General features: G+C 38.0%; 1 protein-coding gene across 3 annotated transcripts in view; it reads left to right on the top strand.

The window, feature by feature from the left end:
• The window catches only part of dlgap2a (discs, large (Drosophila) homolog-associated protein 2a), a 184,945-nt gene that overhangs the window by 163,564 nt on the left and 10,306 nt on the right, over positions 1-11,075 (top strand). For 2 of the 3 annotated variants that reach the window (XM_008399525.2, XM_008399524.2), the window contains 3 exons: positions 7,238-7,326; positions 7,473-7,912; positions 8,003-8,094. In XM_008399525.2, the coding sequence (XP_008397747.1) occupies positions 7,238-7,326; positions 7,473-7,912; positions 8,003-8,094 (621 nt within the window). Of the gene's footprint in view, positions 1-7,237; positions 7,327-7,472; positions 8,095-11,075 lie in introns of all 3 variants that reach the window. The other variant, XM_008399523.2, reaches the window with a different exon arrangement.

The following is an 11,075-nucleotide window of genomic DNA, read 5'->3' as shown; positions in this document are numbered from 1 at the left end:
CATTAATCAGGGTATACTGTTATTCCCCAGGCCTTTATTCCATTTTTCTGCGTATACCTGGACAGATCTCACACTCATACCAGATTCCTCGACACTTGTCATTTCTTTGAAATACGTCTCACATTTCATTAGTGTGTGTAAACTGAGATCAGTGGCGTGGAATTCACAGTTTTCTGCTGCGTCATGACCATATATGCTTTTCGTTCAGAACATCTTTTCTTTCAGAAAATTTTTTTTTACACCTAATGATCAACTGGTCATCTTTGAAGGAAATGGATGCTATGACTGCTATCATTATTTAATTTCTCATTTCGTCTTTGTTCTTTCTAGTTCCCTTCATCATCCTGTCCATTTATTCTTTTCTTCCATACTTTTTGCATTGTTGTCACTTTGACCGGCAGAGGCTCTGCATTAATGAAGGAAGTGAGGCAACAAAATGTCTTTGAGGTGGATTTATTTCAGAGCTCCTGGTCATCATTACACCGACACCCTTTTTTTCAGTGAAACAAAGCAGCTTACATTTATACCTGAGGCAAGTTCCAACACTTACACCAGGTAAAAGGGTGATCAAAAAAAAGACAAACAAGAAACAAACATGACTTACACAAACCTAACAAACAATAAATGATCCAACAAATATTTACATGCATGCAAATGATTAAAACTAAACTAATCGAAGGTCAATCAAAAGGTAAATGCAACTAAATATAAATCCTCAGAGTATTACCCCTCTTAATGGAAAATGGTATGCTCCAGGAGCATTTGTCTCCCTTTCTGCTCCATCTTGCTGAGACACACCCAGAAAGGCAAGTACTCAAACAATTAACTCAAATTAAACCAATCGGAAACAAACTGACATTTTCCCCCACATTCTCTGAACAGGAAAGATGGCCAGTCTCCCTACCCAACAAGAATGTTTACTAAATGTCACAATGTAACTGAAATAAAGAACTAATACAAAACACATTTGTACTGTAAATAACATCAATAATCAATATGGGATGGAACCCCTTGTCACAATTGTGGTTTTCATTCTGTCCTTATATTAATGTTGAAATTCTTATATAAATATTCCTTCGTCTTTTTTTCCTTGCAGAGAACTCTCAAATTTTAACAATGTAAAAGTGTCAATGTAAAAGTGTTAACCGAATGCCCGGTCTGCTTGACCGCATTCAATTTTATATAAAACCATTGAAATGAGTGTTTGAAAAAAAAAACAACAACAACACTGCTCTATCAAACTTAGCCAGGAGGTTCTGAATTTCTTGAAGTTTGTGCTAATGAAATCAAAGTAATGGCCTTCTCCTTTTTCCCAGAAAGTCTGTTACTCAAGATTGATTTAACACCCAAATTACATTAAGTCTATTGATTGCCAGATGCTGCCTTAAGGGCACCAGTCAGTTAATGAATATTTCCTTCAAAGTCAGTTGATCCTGCTATTCATGTTTGCTTGAATAATGCTTAGCGAATATCTAGCAGACATTTTGCTCATTCAGAATATGTTGATGTAATTCCACCAACTCATGCGGGGCTCAATAATTTACATACAAACAAAAGAGAGATGTTTTAGCAGATCCAAAACTGAAATCCTGATCAAATATAAAATATGAGGGCATTTATGCCAGAATAATTTCATTTTCTAAATGGCCACATTGTTACTGAACTAACATATGAAGTGAGACAGAACATGATAAGCACAATGACACTCTGAGCTGAACTTTCATTTTTTGTGTTCTCAAATATTAGGTCACATTAATCTTCAGTGTAACAAATCTCCTTTAATCCTGTTTGCAGCTCTAACGAGGGAAATTAATGAAATTCCACTAGACCACATGTCAGCATGTATTGGTTTTAAATTGTATGCTGAATTAAAGCACACCATGAAGCATAGATTATAGGCCACCTTTCAAAATGTTCTGGATTTTTTTTTCAAGTACATTTCACTATTAGAATGACAGTAAATAGAATTTTCTTATTTCATTGTCCTTTGTTTTTATTAGAACCTTTTTAAGTTGAGAATTCCTATTTTTCTTAAAAGCTTTGTTTTCTTTAAAAAGATTTTTAAAAAGACTTAAATACAACAGCAGGGACTCCTTTGGAATTTCAAACATCAATACATAGCTGGGAACCCCTGCTGACCTCTTCATCATTCCATATAGACATCCAGCCTTCCCTTCCACTTGTGGTGTAATCAGCACAAATTCACCTTCTTCTGGATTGATTTGTATCCTGTAAGAGGTCAGCCAGTTTAATAATGAAATCTTTAACCTCATGGACACCAGTCCTGTCTTTGTTTTCCACAGGGCCTCCCACAGGGACCACTTTAAAGCCACTTTCTCTGCATTTTTCCTGTCTTTAAACTCCAAAACAATAACATTCTCAGCAAACTCTTTTAATTGGCACCATCGTGATGAGGTCATGTAAACAGAGGGGATGAAACTTAAGCTTGAAAAGTCGCCAGGTGTATATCTTTCTGCTTTTGCTCATATTTTCCTCACCTGTTCTGTCATTGTGACTGTGATCATTGAGACCGTGCGTGTGAGAGCGTGTGCATGCCTAAGTGTTTCTGCGTACGTACACGAAAGCACCTTTAGGGTAAGTAATCCCGTTGGACATAAATCGCACAGCCCCCTGACTGTTTTGTCTTTCATCAGCCCTCATTCTCTTTTCATGAGCAGGACTTTGCTCTGTGTCTAAAACAAAGTAATGGAGGTCACCTCAGCAAGCTGCCGCACACTCATTTCCTCCTCGCTAACAGCTTCTCTGAGACACCCAACAGAATACAAAATAGATCTTCAAAAATGTCACTCCCCCGACTTAAACACTGACCGCTTCGTTCCAAAGGGTGAGTTTAAAAAAAGGGCCTTGTGAAATTATTTGCAACCCTTTAACTTTTCCACATGTTGTCACAATACAAACACAACCTTAAATTTGTTTTATTTGGATCTTATGTCTTAGATCAACATAAAATAGCAGATTATTTTAAAATGGAAGACATATGTTAAGATTGTTACAAATAAGAATTTGAATGATGCTACATGAATTTGTATTCATCCCTTTTTTTACTTGATATCCTATATGAAGTGCAGTGTCATCCAGTTCCTTAAGAAATCAAATAGTAAATGGGGTCTATCTGTAATTCATTATTATTGTAAATACAGCTATTCCATGAGCCTTGCAAATCTGGAGGAACTGCAAAGATCCAGTCATATAAAACAGAAACTGAACTTTTTGTGCTTTCATCTTGAACGCTAACAGCATTTTCTGTGGGGATTAAACTACAGTAAAGACTGCAGAAGACCTGAGATAGGGCAGAGGTTAAACTTCTAGCAGCACAATAACCCTAAAACAACAACCAGAAACAGAGTAGAATGGTTTAGGTCAAAGCATATGTGATAATTGAAGGGTCCAGTCAAAGTTAAGACTTAAATTCAGAAGAAATGTGTTTTGATAAGTGATGCTCGTAGGTGCTCTCCATCTTATTTGACTTGGCTTGAGATATTTTGCAAAAAAGAATGGAAAAATTTTATTCAGTCTCTGGCCGCTAGAGATATGCCCCAATAGCCTTACAGGTTTAACTGAAGAAAATAGAAACACACTTTGCACTTCTCAGACTTTTATTAGTAAAATCTGTGTCCCTTTCAACTTAACAACTATGCATTACTATGTCAATCAAATTAAATTTTGTAATCTCATAAGGTTACTGAATATTTTGCAAGATAATATATATGCCTTCAATGGACGCACCCAAAGTTGTTTACCAGAGCTCTTCGATCACAGTAATCCTATTGCAATACTTTAAAGTGATTTATTTATTTGTTTTGGATTATTTTGCCAAATGTTATAGAAATGAAAGTTGGGGTGAAAATATTTCCATAAAAGACATGCAGCCATAATTATCTTAAAGTTATGTCAGCATGATGTGTTTTAAGCCAAATGTTAGCACCATGACAAAGAGCAAGAGGCTGCCAAAAAGCTGAGAAGGCTTTTTTTTTTTTTATGAGCCAAATATTAGACAAATTAACTCCAGTTGACATGAATGTCAACACATGCCTAGGAATTACCAGAGTAATTATGCTTGGCAGTAGGAAAAACAGTGCTGGCCTTGCGACTGCATTGCATGCACTGTTTGATCCTAAATAAAGTCGGAACATACCGACTTTATTTACCCAGGAGAAGCCAGGAGGGTGTGCATGCTAGTGATATACAACATACTCACTACTATTAAAATAACAGTTAAAATAACTGTTAAAATATGGCTCCAAAACATCCAATAAACATGCAAAACTACATTTTTTTCTCTTAATATCTGGATTAAAAACATAATCTTTTTTTTATTTGTTACCCTCTTTTAAACCATTGCTGGTTCTATCACAGAGAAAGAAAAGACTCTCTAGGCTGAACAGAAGAAAAAAAATATTCAAATGACAAGCAGAAATGTCTGTCAGTCTGCAGAGAAAGAAGAAAGACTGTGGCAGCAGGAAATTAATGTGAATGCTTCACAAAGAGAGGTGAAAGACATAATTTGGGAGGTGATGAGCAACAAAGAACAAGAGAAAGAAATTGTGAAGAGACACATTTAAAGTGAGAAAGAAGATGGGTTTTGGATTTAGACTGCAGGGAATGCGACATGGTGTGATAAAGAGTGCTTTAGTCTGCAAACGCTGTTGGATCGGTACAATTGTGAATCATGATAAATTAGAACAACGCTGATCAGAATTTTGAGGCCAGTTTCCAATGTTTGTGTTTTGTAAAGCTTTGACATGCTGATACTTATCAATCTGGCTGATTCTGATTTCTTTTTAAGAACTACAAAGGAAGGAAGTATAACAGAAGCATTCAAAAGATTTGTTTTCGAGTCATGTTCATGTTCATCTATCAACCATTTAAAATAAGAGCTGGGTGACAGCATCAACTGATAAATAAGATTTTACGTTTATTTTAAAAAACAAAATAATTATTGAAGTCATATTTTAAACTGTGTTTAACAGCTTATACAAGGTGTTTACAATCTCTGGGCCATCTTTGAAGACACAAAGAGAATGTAATCATGGCAACAGATGGAAGTATCGAAAGCAAGTATTAAGGCAAGATAGGTCTTTTTTTAAGGGTTTTCTTGGCTGTAGTGGCCTTTATTTGACAGTGAGTGGACGGGAAAGCATCTTGTGAGAGGGGACGAAGACATTCGGCAAAGGTCAACAAGCCAGGACTTGAACTTGTGATAGCCGCGCATATGGGTCGCGTGCTTTATCCCTGTGCCACCACCACCATAGATTATTTTTTCTAAACAAAATCTGAGATCTAAACTAGATTCTGACAGAATTATGACTTATTTAATATTAGCAAATTATTGAGGTGTGCCCTACTTGAACAACCGCCTCTGTGTGTATTCCCCACAGAATATTGATTCTTACCTGAGCACAAACATTTCCAAAATCCTGCAAACAATTTATAATTTCAGCCTTTCTGTTTTTTTGCCTCAAGCCATGCTCTCTTTCACAGTCTTAATTAACCACAGGCATTTTTGAATAATGTAATAAAACATGTAAGTTACTTTTAAATAAATTTGTACACCTCTGTGCTTCCTTCTGAACATCTGCTAACTGCTAACTTTAAGTCCTCTTCACTCAAGGAATGCCGCTAGCCAGACTCAGTGGTCATTCACCAACTGCAAGGTTAATGGCATCTCGGTGTCATAGACACTCGGGGCAAGAAACTGAACTGAAACTCCACGTTGCCCTAGATATGATCATTGTGTGAAGAGAGAGAAAAGAGCAGCAGATATTTAATTTAACATACAACAAAAACATGCATGAACGAGCACTAAAAACCTTTTTAAATCTAAGAAAAGGCTCTTTCTAAGTATGAATCATTTGGTATTCAGTTCCCTTTGGTAAAAAAAACAAAAACAAAAAAAACATCCTGCCTCCTTTATGTATTCTTTATATCTTAGGCATTATTTTCAAAACTCTAAAAGGCATTATCATAAGTTTTATCAAATATAGCTGATCCTTGTTAGTATAACCCATCTAACTACAAATCTGTAGTGTTTTTATGATAGTCTCTGCTTGTTGAGAACATCCAACAATGATGCCACACAACATTCATTGATCCATGTAATGTTAGAGAACATTAGTAAACAAACAGCCTCATGTAGAGCAAGGAAGACATTAGACAGCTCAGGGAAACACTGGCATAGAAATTTTAAAGTGGATAAAATATGCCCTAAGCTTTGGACATCTCACAAAGCACTGTTCAATTAATCGTTTTAAAATAGGAACAACATGACACAACAACAAACCTCCCAAGGCATAGTCTCGCACCGAAAGTGACAGGGTAGGCGTGGTGAGCATTAATCACAAAAGCAGCCCATGATATCTCTGCACTGAACATACAGCCAGAACAACAATGAGATGGTTTAGATGAAGGAAATATTTTTGCGTCTTAGTAGCCTAGTCAAAGTCAGGAACTAAGTTAAATTGAGAATCTGTGGAGACTTAAACATTTCTGTCCACAGATTCATTTGATTATAGCTGTAAAAAGTGGTTTTTTATGATGTGTCTAATCAGGGTTAAATCCTTTGAGTTTCCACATCACATTACATTTTGTTGCTCACTCTTACAGTCTATTGAAAATACACAGAAGTCTGTGGCTGTAACAACACAAAATGCTTAAGTGATTATGATAATTTAAGTGTGAGCGTGCATGATTCCCAGCTGCTAATGTTAGCAGGAAATGCTTCCTGCGCTCTGCCACTCACTGCAGGAGAAAGCATTTGTTACCCAGTGAAAAATAAGTTGGACTTAATATTTGAGTAAAATAAAAGCATCCAGCAGTCGGTCCACGTGTGAGGAGAGAAAAGAGAGGCCGTAGGTGACGCCCTCATAAAATTCAGACTCTCAAATATGAAAATTACTCGTAGTGATTACTGAGCCATTTTTCTGAAAATCTGGAAGCAACCCACCATAAACCCGAAGCTACAATTTACTTTTTGTTGTCTGATATAACATTTCCTGTTTCGATTAAATTCTGCACAAACCCACAGTCCATAGTAGCAACCCTCTGCAGTCTTTTAGCCTTTGCAGCCTCTCATAAATCATACAATGTTTACTTTCTGACGTGCCATGTACAGTTAAGTTGCTCGGTCCAGTCCCAACCCAATAAACCCGGAGGCACAGGGGAATGGCAGCTCACATAATGAGAAGCACTGTTGGTTTTTATCGTTTCTTCAACCAAGGTGGAAGCAGCCACGGACTCGGAATCTGAAAGCAAAGGCTCACGGGAGTACCACTCTGTCGGGATACAGGTGGAGGATGACAAAAAAGGGTGAGCTAATGGTGCCTAGGTTGTTACATTATTATAAAAATTCTGCCTTTGATGTTTGAGCTCTCTATAATAAATGCTAGCCCTGTTTTCACTGCCATTACATGTAATTTTGTTGATTTTCATTCATCTTCTGCTTTGTTTTTCAGACAGGGGAGGTTCAAACGCTCCAACAGTGTGACGGCAGCTGTTCAAGCTGACCTGGAGTTGGAGGGCTTTCCCACCATGGAAGACAAAGGTCTGCAGTTTGGTGGGGGCTTTCAGCGTCATTCAGAGCCCAGTACGCCTACGCAATACGGAGCGGTGCGCACTGTCCGTACGCAAGGCCTCTTTAGCTACCGTGACGATTACCGCACCACCGCTGAGCCGTCCAGTCCACGCGAGACGACCAGCGAGACAAGCTGGCAGCTAGAGCCCCCGTCCCCACGGGAGAGTGCAGCCTCGGCAGGTGAGTCGGGAAGGGTGTCTCCGTCCCTCCGGAGAGATGGAAGCTGGTTCATGCAGCTGCTCCACACGGAGACCAAGAGGATGGAAGCCTGGTGTAAAGAGATGGAGGCAGAAGCTGAGGAGAACGACCTCTCAGAGGAACGTAAGCATTCCTTGCTTTACATGTCAAGCATGAACCAAGGGTCCTCAGTGGATCGTAATGAAAACATATCACGCTGTGTCTCTTCTTCAGTTTTAGGTAAAATTCGAAGTGCAGTGGGAAGTGCTCAGCTGCTCATGTCTCAGAAATTTCAACAATTTTACTGGCTGTGTCAGCAAAATCTGGTAAGACAAGGTTATGTATTAGATATGTCAACTATTCATACTTTAAATTTAAAATGTATTAATAATTATCCTTTTTAAATGATAATTTAAAAGGGATATCTAAAGGGCACACAACAATTTAATGCATCAAAACTGAGAAATCCTGAATGATTTCTAGGTTTAACAGAGTAATTGTGTGGAAAAAAGGAGAAACCTCCACAATTATTTGCATGACCCGCAAATATAAAGTATTTTGATAAAAGGAGTTGCTGACCTCCTTTAGAGATAACTATAACAATGCCGATCAGAACTTGAAAATATCTGCCTGAATGCACAAGCATTCAATAACCTCTGTGGTAAATTACAGAAGTACTTGGTGAGAATGACAGTTTAAGTCTCCTCGCTTGGACTCTCAGACAGCATTTCTCCTGATTTTCTTCTTACTAGATAAGTCACCCTGTGAATCAAGAAATCAAATTGGATACTTAGCTAACATCTTATCTCGAGCAACTATGGTGTTATGAGTTGATGTCTGAGTTCAGCATTCCAAAAACAGCATCAACACAATGTTCTTGACTACCTTGTTCTGACTTTTTCCTTTTTATAGTTTTTGTTTTTCACTTTTTCTGACACTTAATGACAGTATTGTCCATCCCCACTTGACTTGGCTTACCACCCCAGGGTTAGGTTAATTGGGTTAATTTGATTTGACATTGAAATTAGAATAACTATCTTGAGATACAGGCCTGAACACAGTTGAAAGGAAAAAAAGTTGTGAGAATTAAAATATAAACTCTTTAATTTCTCGGTAGAAAACCTTTTACTATTCTATTGCAGCATTTGACATGTTGACTTTAAATGGGTCACACTGGGTTTTGTAGCACTGATTAATGAAGTCTAGATTGAACTTTTGAGAATCTGACTGTGCTTCATAGCCTGTACCGTGCACAAGATTTTTGGAGATTCTTCTTCTATACTGGTGCTCTTTGTAAGTTGTTTTACAGAACACAGTCAGGTAGGCAACTTTTTAGATGAAGCTGGTTTGGGGTTATGAGAGATAGAGTTGCTGTTTTTTGCAGCATGCAGCAGAAAACACTCATTCGGAAGGAATGGCAGCTGGGGATTAGATGGTCCAAAGCAGCCTTACAGGAAAAGGCAAGTAATTTTCCTGCTAAAAGAGACAGTGTTATGTAAGTTTAGGGAAGAATTTACTTTAGTTAAAAAGGCCTGACCGCATGTAGTAATAAAAATCGCTACATTTTGACTTCATCTATGAAATCCCCCACAAACTAGAGGCTTAAAAAGAAATAAAATTTTAATTCAGTTCCTCTTGAACTCCTCAATTAACTTTCTGGAGGTCTTATTTGAAATGTTTCAAAGACAGGCAGCATATTTTAAGTGCTTGATTGGGAGGAGCTGAACGGCTTAATATTCAAAGCCAACCCTTAAAACTCCCAATTCAAGTTAAATCTCACAACTCTGGAAACCTTAGGACGTTTTAAACTTGTCATCTAATGTGCATAATAAACCACCTGGCGTGCAAAGGCTTTCAGTTTGCATTTGCAGATAAGAGTAGTGTATTCTGTTCCCTGCTCAGAGCTCTTGGCTCTGCTTTGAAAACAATGTGTTTTATGTATGATGTGGAGGAATTTTGGTAATCTCTGTTGGCAGAATTGTTTTAATTCTACATCATTAGAGAGGTTTCAAACATCATCTCTGACCTTTAGTTAAGACTACACAGTAAAAAATGCTGGGTTCTTTTCATAACCCAATTTCTGGGTTGTAGCTGTTGGGTCATAGGTTGGGTTAGTTTGACCAAATATTGGGTCAAAATTCATAACTCAAGAGGTTTACAGCTTGAACACTTCTGTTGGGTCAGGGGTTGGGTAGATTTAACCAATCGGTTGGGTTAAAGACGAAACTTGAAAGAAGCCACGCCCCTCTTCAGAAGCCTCCATTTTCAACAAGACTGCATATCGGGCTTCTCCTCTACTTTGAAATAAGACATGGTAAGTAAAAAGAAGATAAAGTTTCAACGTGAATAGGATTTTATAAATGAATAGAATGTATTTCGAACATGTTTGATATTTATTTTTATGGTTATTTAAAATATTTATTACGGTAGGTTGCTCTGACAAAGAGCTTCGGTGTTGCTACAACACAGCTGTTGGAAAAAAAAAAGATGAAGGGGAAGGGCACAATTTGTCAAGTAAACTAAATTCAGTTGTTTAATATAGCCTCAATCCACTAGCAGAACAAGTCAGCGTCGGGAAGAACATTGGCTAAACTGTGAGTCAAACAGTCACTGGGACTGACTACTATATATTCCATTGAGGGCAAGTAACTTTAACATTACATACACCTTTCTGAACAGGTGAGGGCGCACTTTCTCCGTCTCTAATCAGACATTAAAGCGACTTGAAAACATTTCTCCCTCCCTAGCACCTCCAAACCCGGGCCCCCATCTGGCCCGGGTCGGGGGGGTAAATAAATTAAAAATAATTTAACCCAACTATATCGGTATAATAATCCTTGTGTTGGGTTATGAGTTTCAACCCAATTTTGGGTCAATTTAACCCAACATTTGGTTAGTTGCCATGACCCAATGTGCTGGGTCAAACCATCAACCCAACCCAGTTGGGTTAAAACAACCGAGCATTGGGTCGGTCCATATTTGACCCAGCGCTGGGTTACGAATTGGGTTATTTTTAACCCAGCAGCCAAACCCTTGATATAGTTTTTCTGAGCTGTTCAGGGATGTTCTAGATTCACATCAGTCTACCTGTACTAACAGTGTGGTTGAGGTTAACTGATGGCTGAATGTGACAAGTCATCCAGACGTTTTCCGTTATTTACAACAAATGAATTGGTGAGCACGCCCACCAAAAGGTCTTCTTTTTTGTCTTCTTTGGGATCATAAAGATGTTTTTTGCCAAATGTGAGAAAGGACATGTGTGCTCTTTTTGATCAGCAGTGCTTGTTACCTGCAGAACCTGACTCAG

This window comes from Poecilia reticulata, linkage group LG22, assembly GCF_000633615.1.
Source record: "Poecilia reticulata strain Guanapo linkage group LG22, Guppy_female_1.0+MT, whole genome shotgun sequence".
NCBI lineage: Eukaryota > Metazoa > Chordata > Actinopteri > Cyprinodontiformes > Poeciliidae > Poecilia > Poecilia reticulata.
This window is presented reverse-complemented; position numbering and strand designations above follow the sequence as displayed.